Source organism: Mobula birostris, chromosome 24 (genome assembly GCF_030028105.1).
Source record: "Mobula birostris isolate sMobBir1 chromosome 24, sMobBir1.hap1, whole genome shotgun sequence".
Classification (NCBI taxonomy): Eukaryota; Metazoa; Chordata; class Chondrichthyes; order Myliobatiformes; family Myliobatidae; genus Mobula; species Mobula birostris.
Window position 1 is genome coordinate 53,873,480 of NC_092393.1, and position 19,412 is coordinate 53,892,891.

Below are 19,412 nucleotides of genomic sequence, written 5' to 3' on the forward strand. Positions count from 1 at the left end.
CCCTTTAAACTTTTCCCCCTTCACCCTTAACTCATGTCCTCTGGTTTTTTTCTCCCCTAGCCTCTTGCATTCACTCTAGCTATACCCTTCATAATTTTATATACCTCTATCAAATCTCTTCTACGCTCCAGGGAATAAAGTCCTAACCTATTCAACCTTCCTCTGTAACTCAGTTTCTTAAGTCCCGGCAACATCCTTGTAAACCTTCTCTGCACTCTTTCAACCTCATTAATATCCTTCCTGTAATTTGGTGATGAAAACGGTACACAATACTCCAAATTCGGCCTCACCAATGCCTTATATAACCTCACCAAAACATTCCAACTCTTATACTCAATACTTTGATTTATAAAGGCCTGTCACATTTACAAACTCTCCCTCTCTGCTCCATGTTGACAAATACGGTATCGTGATAAAGTCTTAGGAACCCTTGCTATACTTATGTGCCTAAGCCTTTTGCACAGTACTGTATATTCTTTGAACTCCTGAAGACAGGTGACAGATCAACTGATGATCCCACTGGTGATAGCACAGGACAGTTAACATCTCAGTCCACGTGTATTTTGTAACTATTCTTTGAACTTTGAAACCTCTTTAAATCATCCCCTCAGCCTCCTTTGTTCCACGGAGCAATTATTTTGGGATGAGGATACAATAAAGCAAGATAATGCACAATGAAGAGGAGGAAGATGAGAAATGTGTGGAGGATTAGCACAGGAACTTGGCAATGTAGATCCAATGTGCATCCAACCAGGAGGAGGATTGAAAGAGGAAACCACCTTCATGACAGACACAACCCTGTCCATCACCAAAGGCACCTTCACATGGCAATACCTCAAGAGGCAGCATTCAACGGCAGGAGCAGGCCACAGCGATGAGGTTTCTCGCAAGTTGGCGACGCTTGTTTAAAAGGAGAGCCTTGCGAGCGTTCAGGCTCCTTCTGACGGCCCAATCAGCGGCAGAAGCGAGCCACAGCGACGAGGTTTCTCGCAGGTCGGTGACACTTGCTTAAAAGTACAGAAGGGACAAGGCGGACGGACGCTGCTGGGAGTAGGCCAGTGGCGAGAGGAGGTCAGGCTTTCACTCGGAGGAAGCTTTGGCTCAAAACAGGCGTTGGCTCTGAGTAAGCTTCTGGTGTGGTTCTTTTTTTTCTCTCTCTCTTACTGTACCTAGTGTAGTAATTGGCTGTTGTGTGTTCTCCACGCCAATGCCAAGAGTCCTGGGAGACCCAGAGTCTCCCAGGGAACTACATCTGCGTAAAGTGCATCCGGCTGCAGCTTCTTGAAGACCGTGTTAGGGATCTGGAGCAGCAGCTGGATGGCCTTTGGCTTGTATGGAAGAGCGAGGAGATCATCCATCAGAGTTACAGGGAAGTAGTCAGCTGGATGACTGTTAGAAGAAATGGAAATGTGACCAGGAGGTTGGCACATAGCACCCCAGAAAAACGTTTTGGATACTGTTGTGGGGGATGACCTCCCAGGGCAGTGCCACAGAGACTGGGTTACTGACACTGAGCATCAGTCCGTGGTACAAGAGGGAAAGGAGGAGATGAGGGGAGCGGTAGTGATAGGGGACTCAATAGTCAGTGGAGCAGAAAGGAGATTCTGTGGACATGAACGGGATACCTGGATGGTACGTTGCCTCCCAGGTGCCAGGGTCAGGGACATCTCTGACCGCGTCCACAACTTTTTGGAGAGGGAGGAAAAGCAAGTTTGCAGCTGCTATGAAAATTGGTGGAGGGGCAGGTAGTGTTGAGGAAACATATAGGCTACAGAAGGATTGAGACCCGTTAGGAGAATGGGCAAGAGCATGGCATATTAAATACAATCTTGGAAAATGCATGGTCATGCTCTTTGGTAGTAGAAATAAATGTGCAGACTATGTTTATAAACAAGGGAAAAAATCCAAAAATCTGAGATGAAAAGGGACTTGGGAGTCCTTGTGCAGAACACCCTGAAGACTAACTTGCAGGTAGAGATGGTGGTGAGGAAGGCAAATGCAATGTTAGAAGGATGAGGGGGGGGGGGATCTCATTGAAACCCTTTGAATGTTGAAAGGCCTAGACAGAGTAGATGTGGAAAAAATGTTTCCCATGATGGGGGAGTCTAGGACAAGAGGGCACAGCCTCAGGATAGAGGGGCGTCCATTTAAAGCAAAGACTTGGAGAAATTTCTTTAGCCAGAGGGTGGTGAATTGGCGAATATTACCACAGGCAGGAGGCCAGGTCGTTGGGTGTGTTTAAGGCAGAGCTTGATAGGTTCTTGATTGGACATGGCATCAAAGGTTATGGGGAGAAGGCCAGAGAGTGGGGCCTGAAAAGAAAGGGTTAGCCGTGATCGACAGGTGGAGCGACTCAACAGGCCAAATAGCCCAATTCTGCTCTAAGTCTTATGGTCCATCATTAAAGTCCCTCGCCAACCAGAACATGTCCTCTTATTAGAATCACCAGGGAGGAAGTACAGCAGCCTGCAGACACGCACATAACATTTTAGGAACAGCTTCTTCGTCTCCACCATCAGATTTCTGAATGGACACTGAACACTGACTCAGCACTTCTGTTCTCTTTTTGCACTAAATTTTTTTTAATATACTTATTGTAATTTATAGGATATTTCATCTGTCACACTGCACTGCTGCCGCAAATCGACAAACTTCAGGACATACTGCTTGTGAATGACAATCAACCTGATTCTACTACTGAATACATGTACAGTTCTTATAGTCTTCGTGGTCCTCCTCTCCAGCGCAATTAGATCTTGCACTGTGTAACCCAGGAGTGTGAAGACACCACCTCTCTCCTAAATACTCAGCTGAAGCAAGTTAGAACAATACTTCTACATCCCTTGAGAACGAAACACAAGAGCAAATACGAGAGTGCGGGAAAGTACCATCATTATTTTGAGGAACTTAGCTTGTTGGGAAAACAACATTCTGACCACAAGCCCACCACAGTGCTTCAGTTTACGTTTTCTTCTCATTGCTAACTCGAATTTTAAAAATCACTTATCGGCGTGTCCTGACCCATGTTTTGCAACTCCAAAGTTGCTTAACAACATTGTCAAACCTCAGTATTGACACACTCCAAATTAGCTCAAAAATTAAAAGAGGACTTGCTCTGAAGGGTTTCTTTAAAGAGATTTTTCAATTTTAAAATCTGTAGAATAAGAGATTGCAGGAACAACGCATATATTTAAACACTTACTAGATAAAAAACCATCCAGTCTTGAAGTTCAAATTTCAGTTTAATTGTCATTCAACCATAGATTGCAGCCAGATGATACAATGTTGCTGTGGAGAAAAAAGCTGCAAAACAACACCAGCAGTCACACACCACACAAGGCTCACATAGTACATAAGATAACAGTAAGTGTTTTTCCACTTTAGATTGATACCACAACCAGCATTGTTAATCTTGCTCTTTGTGCTACACAAACTCGGGTAGACAATACTGATCGTCTACCAGAGACTGTGTCCCACTGGTATTATTTTGCACCCCTTCACACCCCTGCGGGCAATCCAGATTGTCTGCAGCCAAAACGGCTTAAAGCCCCAATGGTAGCAGCAGCAACTTTCCCATTGCTGGCAGCTCATTGTTTTTTTCGTTATTATTTTGCCCTGACCACTATACATCGAGACACAGAGCCAGAGACGGGGAGCGGGCCAGAGAAGCAAAGCACAGAAACTGGCCCTTCAGCCCATCCAGTTCGTGACAAAACCATTTAAACTGCCTCCTCCCATCAACCTACACCGGGACCATAGCCCTCCATGCCTCTGCCATCTATGTACCTATCCAAGCTTCTCTTAAACATTAAAGTCAAGCTTGGAAACACCACTCGTGCTGGCAGCTCATTCCACACTCTCAAGTTTCTCTGAGTGAAGAAATTTCCCCTCATGCTCCCCAGTAAACTTTTCACCTCTTACCCTTAACTCATGACCTCTAGTCGTCGCCCCACCCAACCTCGGAGGAAAAAAGCCTGCTTGCATTTACCCTATCTATACCCCCTCATAATTTTGTATACCTCTCAATCGTCCACATTCCAAGGAATAAAGTCTGAACCTATTCAATCTTTCCATACGACTCACTCAGGCCCTCGAGATCCGGCAATATCCTTGTAAATTTTCTCTGTACTCTTTCAAACTTATTTACATCTTTGCTGTTGGGAGGGGTGGCCAAAGCCGCACACAGTACTCTAAATTAGGCCTCATCAACGTCTTATACAACTTCAGCACCTGCTGGTATTCCTCCCTACTCCCTCTCTTAGTAATCAGAACCAGGTTTATTAACACCGACGTTTATATCCTGAAATTTGTTGTTCTGCAGCTGCTGTACATTGCATCACCATAAGTTACAAAGCGAAATGTAAGTAAATAAATAACTGGATGCAGAAACAGCAAACTAGGGAGGCAGTGCTCGAGGATTCATGGACCATTCAGAAACAGTCGAGGGGAAGAAGCTGTTCCTAAGATGTTGAGAGTGTGTCTTCAGGCTCCCGTACCTCTCCCCTGACGGTAACGATGAGAAGAGGGCATGGCCTGGCTGGCAGGGGGTCCTAATGTTGGATGCTGCCTTTTTTCAGGCACAATTTTAATATGGCGAGAGAGATGCCATTGTCCATTCTGAACACTGCCAGCAACTTTCCCTGTTTAACAGCAAGGTAAAAGAAAGTTTACCCCTCTCCATAGAGTCATAGAACGTTACAGCATAGAAGCGGGCACTCTGGCCTATCTTGTCCATGCCGCACTATTATCCCATCAACCTGCACCTGGACAATAGTCCTCCATACCCCTCCCATCCATGTATCTTTCCAATGTTCAATCGAACCTGCATTCACCATTTCCACTGGCAGCTCATTGCACTCCCCCCACCACCCTCTGAGTGAAGACCACCCCCCCTCATGTTCCTCTTAAACATTTAACCTTTAACCCATGACCTCCAGTTCTAGTCTCACCCAACCTCAGTTGAAAAAGCCTGCTTGCACTTACCCTATCTAAACCCCTCAAAATGTTATACACCTCTATCAAATTTCCCCTCATTCTCCTACACCCCAGCAAATAAAGTCCTAACCTGTTCAACCTTTCCTTTTATCTCAGGTCCTCAAGACCCTGCCACATCCTTGTAAATTTTATTTTCTCTGTGCCTTTTCAATCTTATTGATGCATTTTCTGTAGGTTGGTGACCAGACAGGTGTGTCCGACAGAGTGATCAGCAGCACTGGGGCTCCACAGGGGACTGTCTTGTCTCCCTTTCTCTTCACCATTTACATCTCGGACTTCAACTACTGCACAGAATCTTGTCATCTTCAGAAGTTTTCGGATGACTCTGCCATAGTTGGATGCATCAGCAAGGGAGATGAGGCTGAGTACAGGGCTACGGTAGGAAACTTTGTCACATGGTGTGAGCAGAATTATCTGCAGCTTAATGTGAAAAAGACTAAGGAGCTGGTGGTAGACCTGAGGAGAGCTAAGGTACCTGTGACCCCTGTTTCCATCCAGGGAGTCAGTGTGGACATGGTGGAGGATTACAAATACCTGGGGATACGAATTGACAATAAACTTGACTGGTCAAAGAACACTGAGGCTGTCTACAAGAAGGGTCAGAGCCGTCTCTATTTCCTGAGGAGACTGAGGTCCTTTAACATCTGCCGGACAATGCTGAGGATGTTCTACGAGTCTGTGGTGGCCAGTGAGATCATGTTTGCTGTTGTGTGCTGGAGCAGCAAGCTGAGGGTGGCAGACACCAAAAGAATCAAGAAACTCATTCGTAAGGCCAGTGATGTTGTCGGGATGGAACTGGACTCTCTCACGGTGGTGTCTGAAAAGAGAATGCTGTCTAAGTTGCATGCCATCTTGGTCAATGTCTCCCATCCACTACATAATGTACTGGGTGGGCACAGGAGTACATTCAGCCAGAGACTCATTCCACCGAGATGCAACACAGAGCATCATAGGAAGTCATTCCTGCCTGTAGCCATCAAACTTTACAACTCCTCCCTTGGAGGGTCAGACACCCTGAGCCAATAGGCTGGTCCTGGACTTATTTCCTGGCATAATGTACATATTACTATTTAACTATTTATGGTTCTATTACTATTTATTATTTATGGAGCAACTGTAATGAAAACCAGTTTCCCCCGGGATCAATAAAGTATGACTATGAGAACCACATACAATGCTCCAAACTAGACCGCACCAATGCCTTATACAAATTCAATATAACATCCCACTTTCTGCAAGCAATACTTGATATATGCCTTCATAGTGTCCCACTACCATCTATTTTCCTACTTGCTCAGCTGCAGACTTTCCTCACCTTTTTATGGATTTTTGTACACCTGAGACACTTGTTTCTCAAGTTTTACCCGACCTGAATCTCTCTAGTTCTGTCAGAATTAAACACTGATCTCTGGAATGGCTCGGTAATCAGTGTACTCATAAGATGAGCGCTCCGAGCATATTTACAAGTGACCCATGTCATTGATCGATCTATGTCTCTTATCATCTCGTGCAGCTTTATCAAGTCGTCTTACATCCTCTTTCACTCCTGACAGAAAAGCCCTCGCTCAGTCAGCCTCTCCTGCTCTCGAACCCGGCCAGCATTCTGGTAAATCTCCTCTGCATCCTTCTAAAGCTTCCACGTCCTTCCTATAATGAGCCGAACAGAACTGAACACAATACCCCAGGTGTGGTCCAATAACAGATGGTTACGACTGGTGCTACAAAAACAGCTCGTGGCGATTTTCAGTTTATCTGGTTTTAAAAGATTGCCCAGCTTCTGCAGCATGAATCAAGTCTCCGTTTAGCAGATGTTTAATTTTTATTATTGATATACTACGTGGCAAAGGTCCTTCCGGCCGTTCGAGACACACCACACAGCAATCCACTGATTACTCTAGCCTAATCACAGGGCAATTTACAATGACCAATTAACCTACCAGCCAGTACGTCTTTGGACTGTGGGAGGAAACTCGAGCACCCGGAGGAAACCCCAAGTGTTCACAGGGAGAATGCACAAGGCAGCAGTGGGAATTGAACCTTGGAGCAAGAGCAGCCAGGCTTCGTATTCCATCTAGGTAGCCTCCAACCTGATGGCATGAACATCGATTTCTCCAACATCCAGCAACTTTCCACCCTACTCCTCCTTCCCCAATTCCCCACTCTGGCCTCCTGCCTCTTTCCCTCACCTGCCCATCATCTCCCTCTTGTTCGTCTCCTCCTTCCCTTTCTCCCATGAACCAGTCTCCCCTCCTATCAGATTCCTTCTTCTCCAGCCCTTTGCCCTTCCACCCATCACCTCTCAGCTTCTTACTTCATCACCCTTCCCCCACCGTGGTCTCACCCATCACCTTCAAGCTTGTGTTCCTTCACCTTTCCCTACCTTTTCATTCTGGCATCTCCCTCCTTCCCTTTCAGTCCTGGTGAAGGGTCTGAGCATGAAACGTCGACTGCGTACTCATTTCCACAGATGCTGCCCGACCTGCCGAGTTCCTCCATCATCTTGGGTGTGTTGCCCTGGGTTTCCAATATCTGCAGCATCTCTTGTGTTTATAACAGGAGAAACAGCGGGGGTCTGGAGTAGGAATCTACTAGGGATACTCAGCAGGTCAAGCAGCATCTGTGGGGAAGGAAACAGTCAGCATTTCAAGTCAAAACCCTGCATCAGGACTGGGGGGAAATGGGTGGGTAAGGGGGGAGGGCTAAGGCAGGGTCCAGAGGTGATTGGTGGACAGGGAGGACAATGGGCAATCATTGCTCACCTTATCCACCAACAAAGCAGAAGAAAAGCTGTTCTTTGAATTGAATTTCAAAGGCACATTGAATCATCTTTCAACTGACCAAGACAAAAGGAAAGTCATTTAGCTCATTAGGTCCATGACAGCTTTCAACAGAACAATCACACCAGTGCCACCACCCCCTTCTCTCACGTAAACTTCAAGTCTCCTTCAATTCATTATCACATAGTTGTACAAGATGTTGCTGAAGCCACATTCGGAATACAGTGGATTCTGTAACTGGGGCAGCTGCTTAATTGCGAAGGAGTCTTATAGAACACAAACTTATCAAGGAAATAGCCAGGATTGACAACATTTATTTGGAACACTATGCGTTTATTTGGGGCAGGAGGCTGTTGCTGAACAGTTTTAAACTAGCATCAGACACGTGCACTTCTGTGGCCGCTAGACACGTGCACCGTGCTTAGAACGGACAGTTTTTAAATAGCAACATACACAAATTGCTGGAGGAACTCAGCAGGCCAAGCAGCATCTACAGAACAGAGTAAACAGTCAATATTTCGGGCCGAGACCCTTCATCAGAGCAATCTTTAAATAGCGTCAGTTGTGCACGTTTATGTTCAAAAATCAGTGATTTTCGTCCCTGATACTACTACTATGTTGACTCAGGCCTAAGGGGTCGGTTCCTCACTGATAGTTGATGAGAACTAAGCAGCAAGTCAACTCAGTACTGTTTGCTCACTGCGGTTTCAAGCATTCAGGCTTGGAGATACTCAAAAAGGCTGTGAGTAAAAATAAAATGATTTCACCACTTCAACAAATTAGGAACTACAAAGAATTTGAAGGTATCAACAATCATCTTGAATGTTACAATGAAAATGAAGATTTGGAAGATGCAATCGGCAAAAACATTGTACAAAGGCAGTCCATTATCTGCACTAGGCGTCCGCGCTAATTTTGTTCATTTACAGTCAATCAAAAGAACACGGCAGTGTACATTGGATGAATTCCTCTACTGATAACTGTTACTTTGCTATTCGAGAATCTCCTAACATTATTGGTATAACTCGTGGGTTGAAGTCTCATAAAGTATCACTTTATGCTGATGACTTACTTTTATATATTTCTAATCCTCAAAAATCTACTCCAGCAGCTTTAGATTTATTAGCACAATTTAGTCTTTTTTCAGGATACAAATTAAATCTTAATAAGAGTGAACTTTTCCCTATTAATAAGCAAGTTCCCTTATATCAGAACCTGCCGTTTAGATTGGTTATAATCATTTTTCATATCTTGGGATTAAAATTACCTGTAAACATAGGGATTTATTTAAGACTAATTTCTTACCCTTAATTGACCATATTACACAACTTTCCTTTAAATGGTCTCCACCTTATCTAACTTTGATTGGTCGTATTAATGCTGTTAAGATGTTTATTCTGCCAAAATTTTTGTATATATTTCAGGCATTACCGATTTTTGTTCCAAAATCCTTCTTTGATAAAGTAGACCCTAAAATCTCTTCATTTATTTGGTAAAATAAAAACCCGAGATTGGGTAGAATACATCTACAGAAAGCTAAGAGAGATGGAGGCTTACCTAACTTTAAATTTTATTATTGGGCAATTAATATTTGACACATGAAATTTCGGTTACTTGACCAAGATACACTATCCATTCCTAAATGGGTAGTTTTGGAATTACATTCTGTTCAAGGTTATGCACTTGGCTCTATATTAGGTTCTTCTCTTCCTTCCGATTTGAAACGCTATGAACAGGTTTGCAACCCGATAGTTAAGCATACCTTACGCATTTGGTTTCAATTCCAAAAATTTTTCGATCTTAATCAATTTGTGCTAGCGATTTCTATTATTGGCAATATATTTTTTCTCCCTTCCTCTACGGGCCGTGCCTTTCAAATTTGGAAGAGTAATGGTATATCACGGTTTTTGGATTTATTTTCAGATGGTTCCCTTATGTCTTTTGAACAGTTATCTAACAAATACAATCTACCAATAACATTTTTTTTTAGATATTTGCAAGTTAGAAATTTCCTAAATACCATACTTTCTTCCCTTGCGGCGTCACCCCCTACAAATATTTTAGACGCTATCATTAACCTCAACCCGTGTCAGAGAGGTGTAATGGCTATTATTTATAATACTATCATGAAACTTAGGATAGCTCCATTTGATAAGATTAGGACTGACTGGGAAAAGGAATTGGGCCTTACTATCCCGGGCTCATATTTTACAATTAGTCAATACTTCCTCTATCTGTTCCAAACACTCCTTAATTCAATTTAAAGTTGTCCATAGAGCACACATGTCTAAAGATAAATTAGCTCGTTTTTATTCTCATATTAATCCTCTTTGTGATAGATGTCATGGCAAGATAGCTTCTTTGACCCAGAGTCAGAGTCAGAGTCAGAGTCTTGTCCTACTCTGGAAACATTTTGGAAAGACATTTTTAATACTATTTCAAAGGTTTTGAATAGTGATATTTCTCCCCATCCTATTACTGCTATCTTTGGATTACCTAAAACTTCTAGTAATTTATCCCCCTCAGCGCGTAGAATGATTGCATTTCTTACTTTAATGGCGAAAAGGTGTATTTTACAACATTGGAAGGAGATTAACGCCCCAACTATGTTTTTTTGGTTCTCTCAAACGATATTGTGTCTAAATTTGGAAAAAATCAGAAGTAACCTTTATGATACTTCAGTTAAATTTGAACAGACCTGGAGATCTTTTATTCAATATTTTCATTTAATGTAACTTTTCTTTTCCTCTCTGATCATATATACACTCCCTTCATGGAATTTATCTGCTATTAGTGGAGGTCGGGTTTGAGGATGTGATTGTTTAATCTGTTTAAGTCTACTATTTACCTAGTTAGCCCATTGCTTTGCTTTGTAGCTTAGTGGTACGGTAGTTTTTTCTGGGGGGGGGGGTTCAGGTTTTTTTTTCTCCTTATCGTTATATATGGAAAACTAGTATACAATTATATTACCTTGTTATTTTGTAACTAACATATGTTGTTTTTATTGGTTTTTTTGTATTAATATTTCTTGTATATCTGTATCGTAACAATGTATTGGTTGCTATATGTTTTACCTTGTGTGTACTAATTCAATAAAAAGATTTAAAAAGAAAGATAACTGTTACAAACTAATACACAGTTTTATAGTAATGTAGTAGTATTGATGGTGTTCTGATTTGTTCTGTACTTCATTTAAATACATAATTGGTTACTCAATTAAAAGGTAGGTTGGCTTTTTTATACCTTTTTTTTAAAAAACTATTTCCCATACTGACTGGGGCTCCTATGTGTTAAAGGACTGGATGGGAAAAAGTTTGTCAAATGTGTTCAGGAAAGTTTCCTTAATCAGTACATAGAAGTCCCAACAAGACAGTGTGCCGATACTTAATCTGTAATTAGGGAATGAGACAGGGCAAGTGACAGAAGTTTGTGTAGGGGAACACTTTGCATCTAGTATTCAGAATGCCATTAGTTTCGAAGTAAATATGGAAAAGGATAGGTCTGGTCTGCTGTTTGGAGAAAGGCTAATTTTGACTGCATCAGAAAGGATAGGCTGTTTACTGGCAAAGGGTGTGCTTGGTAAGTGGGAGGACTTCAAAAGTGAAATTTTGAGTTCAAAGCTTGTATGTGCCTGTCAGAATAAAATGTAAAGAGAACAGTGTCGGGAACCTCGGTTTTCAAGAGGTATTGAGGCTCTATTGAAGAAAAGGAGATGCATAGCAGATACAGGCAGGTAGGCACAACTGAGGTACTTATGGAGTGTAAGAAATGCAAGAGAAGACTTAATAAAGAAAACAGGAGGGCTAAGAGGAGGAATGAGGTTGCCCTAGCAGACAAGATGGAAAATCCTAAGGGATTCTACAGATATGTTAAGCGCAAAAGGATTGCAAGGGACAAAATTGGTCCTCTGGGAGATCAGAATGGTAATCCATGCATGGAGCCAAAAGAGATCGGGGAGATCTTAAATAGATATTTTGCATCTGTGTTTACTCAGGAGAGGGACAGAGTCAAAGCAGTGAGGCAAAGCAGCAGCGAGGTCATGGACCTCATACAGATGACAGAAGAAGTGGTGTTTGCTGTCTTGAGGCAAATTAGGGTGGACGAATCCCCAGGGCCTGACAAGGTGTTCCCTTGGACCGTTTGAGAGGCAAGTACAGAAACTGCAGGGGCTCTAGCAGAGATATTTAAGTCATCCTTAGCAACAGGTGAAGTACCGCTGTTTAGTGCTGTTCCACTGTTTAAGAAAAGCTCTAAAAATAAACCAGGAAATTAGAGGGAGCCTAACATCAGAAATGGGAAAGTTATTAGAAGGTATTCTAAGAGACTGGATATGTGAGTATTTGTATAGATATGGACTGATTAATGATAGTCAGTGCATGTTGTTTGTCTACATGGACTTTTGCAAGGCATTTCATAGTCAAAGTCATACTTTATTGATCCCAGGGGAAATTGGTTTTCGTTACAGTTGCACCATAAATAATTACATAGTAATAGAACCATAAATAGTTAAATAGTAATATGTAAATTATGCCAGGAAATAAGTCCAGGACCAGCCTATTGGCTCAGGGTGTCTGACCTTCCAAGGGAGGAGTTGTAAAGTTTGATGGCTACAGGCAGGCAGGAATGACCTCCTATGACGCTCTGTGTTGACAAAGTCCTGCATGGGAGGCTGGTCAAAAAGGTTCAGTCGCTCAGCACTCAAGATGAGAGAGTAAGTTGGATTAGATATTGGCTTTGTGGGAGAAACCAGGGAGCGGTAGTAGCTGGTTTCCTCTCTAACTGGTGGCCTGTGACGACAGGAGTGCCACAGAGATCAGTGCTGGGTTTGCTGTTGTTTGTGATCTATATCAATGATCAGGATGATAATGTGGTTAACTGAATCTGCAAAATTGATGACGACATCAAGATTGGGAGTGTAGTGGACAATGAGGAAGACTATCAGAGCTTGCAGTGGGATCTGGACCAGCTGGAAAAATGGGCCGAAAATGGCGGATGGAATTTAATGCAGACAAATGCAGTCTTTCAGTGGGACCAACCAGAGCACGTCCTACATAGTGAATGCTAGGGCACTAAATAGTGAGGTAGAACAAAGGGACCTGGGAATACAGGTCCAATATTCATTGAAAGTGAAGGCACAGATAGACAGGGTCATGAAGAAAGCCTTTGGCACATTGCCCTTCATACTGAGTACAGGAGATGGGATATTTGTTGAAGTTGTACAAGAATGTTGGTGAGGCCTAATTTGGAGTATTGTGTGCAGTTTTGGTCACCTACCTATAGGAAAGATGTAAATATGGATGAAAGAGTACAGAGAACATTTACAAGGACGTTGCCGGGACTGGAAGACCTGAGTTATGAGGAAAGACTAGGACTTTATTCCTTGGAACATAGAAGATACAGTATACAAAATTATGAGGGGTATAGATAGGGTAAATGCAAGCAGGCTTTTTCCACTGAGCTTGGATTGGACTACAACTAGAGTTAGTGGGTTTAAGGGAAACATGAAGGGGAACTTCTTTCACTCAGAAGGTGGGGAGAGTTTGGAATGAGTGGCCAGCACAAGTGGTGCATGCAAGTTAGATTTCAGCGTTTAAGGGAAGTTTGGATAGGTACATAGGTGGCAGGGATACGGAGGGCTATGGTCTGGGTGCAGGTTAATGGGAGCAGCCAGTTTAAATGGCTTCAGCACAGACTGGATAGGCTGAAGGGCCTGTTTCTCTGCTGTACTTTTCTATGACTCTGGTTCCATGAAACTTTGGCTAATCGGGGTAGCCAATTCAACCCCCTACAATTCACCTACTGACACAACCGATCAACAGACAATGCAATAGCCACTGCTCTACATACCGTCCTTACAAATCTGGAGAAGAAGGATGCTTATGTGAGAATGCTGTTCTTGGACTACAGTTCAGCATTCAACACCATAATTCCATCCAGGCTTGACAAGAAGCTCAGAGACCTCGGCCTTGACCCTGCCTTATGCAGCTGAATCCTGTCAGATCGCCGGCCGGCAGGTGGTAAGAGTGGGCCCCCTCAACTCCACCCCTCTGACTCTCAACACAGGAGCCCCTCAGGGCTGTGTACATAGTCCCCTCCTTTACTCCCTGTACACCCATGACTGTGTCATCACCCACAGCTCTAATCTGCCAATTAAATTTGCCGACAACTCTACATTGATTTGCCTTATCTCAAACAATAACGAGTGGTCTACAGGGAAGAAGTCATCTCTTTGACGCAGCGGTGTCAAGAAAACAACCTCTTCCTCAATGTTGCAAAAACAAAGGAGCTGGTTGTGGATTACAGGAAGAATGGAGACGGGCTAACCCCTATTGACATCAATGGATCTGGGGTTGAGAGGGTAAACAGCTTCAAGTTCCTCGCCATACACATCACTGAGGACCTCACGTGGTCTGTGCACACCAGCTATGTGGTGAAAAAGGCACAACTGCACCTCTTTCACCTCAGACCGTTGAGGAAGTTTGGTGTGGGCCCCCAAATCCTCAGAACTTTCTACAGGGGCACAACTGAGAGCATCCTGAGTGGCTGCATCACTGCCTGGTATGGGAACTGTACCTCCCTCAATCGCAGGATTCTGCAGAGAGTGGTGCGGGCAGCCCAGCACATCTGTAGATGTGAACTTCCCACTATTCAGGACATTTACAAAGACAGGTGTGTAAAAAAGGCCCATAGAATCATTGGGGACTCGAGTCACCCCAACTACAATCTATTCCAGCTGCTACCATCCAGGAAACGGTACTGCAGCATAACAGCCAGGACCAACAGGGTCCGGAACAGCTTCTTCCACTAGGCCATCAGACTGATTAACCCCCACTGATGTGAGTGTATTTCTATGTTACATTGACTGTTCTATTTATTATAAATTACTATGATTGCACATTGCACATTTAGACGGAGACGTAATGTAAAGATTTTTACTCCTCACGTATGTGAAGGATGTAAGAAATATAAGTCAGCTCAGTTCAGAATTCATTTATTGGGCCAAAATGTACTGGTCGTGATGTGCCCCAATGAAGAGGAATCCACTGTGTTGTGTTAAATTTTGAGCACCCTGCTATAAGGTGATCGGGGGCAGTACAGGCAGCGAGGGACATTATCAAAACTTCTAGCTGGATCTGGACCAGCTGGAAAAATAGGCTGAAAAATAGATGGAATTTAATGAAGACAAATGTGAGATGTTGCACTTTGATAGGACACCATCTTCACCCATGTTCAATTCTGCCAAATGACTGAGCCAATGCTGTTAACAGACACGTACAATGATGAGCAATAAAATTGAGACTCACTGATGTGAGGTAGGTTTGGTCTGTGGGGTACCAGTCTCCAAAGTAGGATGGTGTGGTGGTGTGTTTCTTCGCGCCAGTTACTGCTCTGGTACTCAAGACAGCTCCGGTCGCAGAACCTTTGCTCTCCCATTTCCACAAGTCCTCCTTTCTTTTGCTTTCATGGATTTTCCAAAAGATCACTTCATCACTGGGTTTGTCGACCTTCCCAGAAACATTAGCAGTCTTATCCTCAGCACGGAGTGATAACAGCTCCCTCACTATACTGTGGAGAAAGGAGGGACACTTAAAAGTTAGTCGCACAAAGAGTAGCAACACTTAACTCATTTATCACGGTAAGTACAACTTCCACTCATTTCCCTTCACCATATAGGCTGTTAGATTAGAGTGCAGAATTGGTATTTTTCTTGCAGTTTAACTAAAGAGTTCCTCCAGGACTCCTCTCCACGGGCAACGAGTGGAACAGGAGGGCAGATCTCGGCAGACAGCTACATTTCTCCATGGAAATCACCACCACATCTCCTTGCCCAGACATGCGCCGAGACAGCCCTCCCCACTGAGCTGATCATCCCACGAGAGGAGGGCGTGGAGGTCGCCCATCAGCGGAAGAGGATGAAAGGACTCAGACCTGGCAGAAGTACAATCATCTAGCATGTGGGGGCAGGGTGCCGGGTTTTCGTCGGCGCGTCGAGACCGGGGTGTGGCGGGGACGGGAAGGGCCTGCAGAGAGTTGGCTGAAGAGGCAGAAAAGGGCAGCTTTTGGCTGTGGCTGAGGAAGGACGGACAGGAACTGGGGCGGGGGGACTGACTAACTCCACTGAAAGCTGCAGGGGGTGGCAGGGAGACGATCCTGGCGCCGCTCCGCCACCAGGAGACGTACCAGGACCAAGGAAGCGAAACATCAACGAGCGGTGGGACCCTGCCGCTGACCCAAGCAGGAAACATCACCTTCCCGTCCATCTCACCGCACTGCCGAGCGGGAAGCATTTGCCAAAGTCACACTGTGGAACTCCCTAAGCGGGCCGATTGGAGGGCTTTGCCGGCTGAGCGATGGCTCTTTCCGAGGGGACCACCGAATGGGAATGCTGCCCAAACAAATCAACCGACAAAGCCCTTTGCACGAAAGATCCTGCGGGATGGATTCGGAGGGCTGGGCCAGCGGACTGGCCGCTTACAAACATATGCTTACTTATAATTTTATATAATCACCTGCAGGACTGCGCAAAAGTCTTAGGCACACACACACACACGTATATAGCAAGAGTATCAAAGACTTTTGCACAGCACTGTACTGCTGCCGCAAACTATAAACAAATTTCATGACATGTGTGAGTGATGATAAACCTGATTCTGATATGGATCTCTACTGTGGACTGAGTGAGGGGAGGGGGAGGAGGGGAAGAAAGCACCAGAGAGAGATTCTGTAATGATCAATAAACCAATTGTTTGTAGTCAAAAGACCTTGCCTGGTGCCTCAGGGCTGGGTGTGTCTGCACCCACGGCACTCCCCACCCCTGTACTTCTCCTTTGCCACCCGTCCCACACTCCTCCCACGGTGCTCTACCTTTGTCATTACTATATATTTAAGACTTCCGCACAGTATTTTATATACAGTGTATGCGCCCAAAATCTTTGCACAATACTAACCCTAAATGCATACTGTGCAGATCTAGGCTAAAGGATGAATGTGACATTATTATACTGTACACTCAGTGGAACTTCATGAGGTCTGCTGCTGCAGCCCATCCACTTTGAAGCCCAATGTGCTGTGTATTCAGAAATATGTTCCCGCACACCACCGCTGTAATGCATGGCTATTTCATCTTTCCGTCAGCATGAACCAATCTGGCCTCTCTCATTACAAAAGCAATTTCACCCACAGAACTGCCGCTCACTGGATGTTTTGGGGTTCCCCACCCCCCTCTCTGTACACTCTAGTCTTAGAGACCGTTGCGCATGAAAACCCCAGATCAGCAGTTTCTGAGATACTCAGCCAGTATATCCAACATTACAGGCTTCTTCCAGTAAAACCTTGCGGCATCAGCCTAGATTTACGCTGAAAAGTTTTGAGAAGGACTCGAATCCACAACCCTGCCCGCTGACTTGCAGACAGGATTGGTAACCACAGAGGAAAACCCAAATACCGGCCTCTCTGAAGTCATAAGTCACAAGAAAGTCTGCAGATGCTGGAAATCCAAAGCAACACACGCAAAATGCTTGTGGAACTCAGCAGGTCAAGGCAGCATCTACGGTCAGCACTCTAGGCTGAGATCCTTCTTCAGGACCAGGAAGGAAAGGGGAAGGCTCCAGAATAAGAAGGTGGGGGGAGGACAGCTGGAAGGTGATGGGTGAAGCCAGGCAGGTAGGAAAGATAAAGGACCGGAGAGGAAAGAATCTGACAGGAGAGGTGAGTGCACTATGGGAGAAAGGGAAGGAAGAGGGGACCCAGGAGGTGGTGATAGGCAGGTGAGAAGAGGCAAGCGGCCAAAGTAGGGAATAGAAGAGGAGAGGGGAGGGATTTTTATTTTTTAACCAGGAGAAATAGATATTCATGCCATCAGGTTGGAGGCTCCCCATACGGAATACAAGGTGTTGCTCCTCCCTCCTGAGGGTGGCCTCGTCTTGGCACAGGGGCCGACATGTCGGAATGGGAATTAGAACGTTTGGCCTCCGGGATGCTTTGCTTTTGGCAGATGGAGTAGGAAGCTCATGGAAAAGTTCGGTTCTCCCACCAAGCTTTCAGTTCGAGTCAGAGAGTCAAACAGCATGGAGAGAGGTCCTTCAGACCCTCCTGCCTGTGTAGACCACTCGAGTTAGCCCCCACATGCAGCTACTTGGCTTATGTCCCTCTGAAACTTTCACATCAATCTCCTTCCATTCAACTGTATTATTAAACTACGTAAATGTCAACATACAGTGGCCAGAGGTTCATTTTTAGCAGGCATTCATAGTAGAAAAAAGAATTACAATGGAATTATACACACAAGCAAGGTCTGACAATGTGTCAAAGAGAACACTGCAAATACAATAAATAATACTGGCAAGAGTTCAAAGTAAATTCATGACATAAGTACTTAAAGAGTATATCACCACATACAACTCTGATATTCATTTTCCTGTGGGCATATTCAGCAAATCTATAGAATAGTAACTGTAACAGGATGAATGAAAGATCAACCAGAGTGCAGGAGACAACAAACTGTTCAAATGCAAGTAAAAATAAATAGTAATAAATAATGAGAATATAAGGTAATGAGATAAAGAGTCCTTAAAGTGAGATCATTGGTTGTGGGAACATCTCAATGGATAGGCAAGTGAGTGTAGTTATCCCGACTGGTTCAAGAGCCTGATGTTTGAGAGGTAGTAAGGTGTTTTTGAACCTGGTGGTTTGAGTCCTGAGGCTCTTGTAGCTTCTACCTGATGGCAGCTGTGAGAAGAGAGCATGGCCTGGGTGGTGGGGATCTCTGATGATGGATGCTGCTTTCCTACGATAGCGTTTCATGTGGTGAGTTATAAACATGATCTTCTGCTTTGCTCCTAAGCACTCTTAAGATTCATTTCCTACATTAAAAAGTGAATGAATGTTGCTGTTAAAGCAACTAGTGAAAGGTTATCGAATTATCACACAAAGTTCTCGAAGAAATTGTGCCCTGCAACTAAATATCTCTCATCTTTGTTCATGCTCCAGTACACCTACTTTAAGGCCTAGGAAGTTTTACATCTGTAAAACTCTGTCATAATTATGGTTTCACACTATTCCCATTGACTCATTCAGTGAGTATTGAAAAGACAACTCACCCATATCTATGGTATGATATCAAGGACACAGGAAGTACAAAAACAAAAGATTATGCAGGTGTGTTAGAAATCCAAAACAAAGTGCACTAAATGCTGGAGGAACTCAGCAGGTTAGCACTAAGGAAATGAATACACAGTCAACGTTTCGGGCCGAGACCATTTACCAGGACTGGAAAGGCAGGGGAGAAGAAGCCAGAATAAGGTGGGGGTTGGGGGAGGTGTACAAGCTAAGAGGCGATAGATGAAGCCAGGTGGGCAGGTGAGGGGGGTGAAGTAACAGGCAGGGAGGTGATAGGTGGAAAAGGTAAAGTGCTGGAGAAGAATGAATCTGATAGGAGAGGAGAGTGGACCACGGGAGAAAAAAGGAGGAGGGGCACCAGAGGGAGTTAAGAGGCAAGAGTGGGGAATTAAAGAAGCGGGAAGGGGAGGGGGAGGAGAAATTACTGGAAGTTAAAGAAAGCAATGCTCATGCCATCAGGTTGGAGGCTTCCTAGATGGAAGATGAGATGTTGTTCCTCCACCATGACAGTAGCCTCACTGC

At 44.2% G+C, this 19,412-nt stretch overlaps 1 protein-coding gene across 1 annotated transcript in view; it reads right to left on the reverse strand.

The window, feature by feature from the left end:
* The window catches only part of LOC140187098 (alpha-N-acetylgalactosaminide alpha-2,6-sialyltransferase 2-like), a 66,778-nt gene that overhangs the window by 38,848 nt on the left and 8,518 nt on the right, over positions 1–19,412 (reverse strand). The window contains exon 2 of the mRNA XM_072242046.1: positions 15,077–15,338. Within this exon, the coding sequence (XP_072098147.1) occupies positions 15,077–15,338 (262 nt within the window). The remainder of the gene's footprint in view (positions 1–15,076; positions 15,339–19,412) is intronic.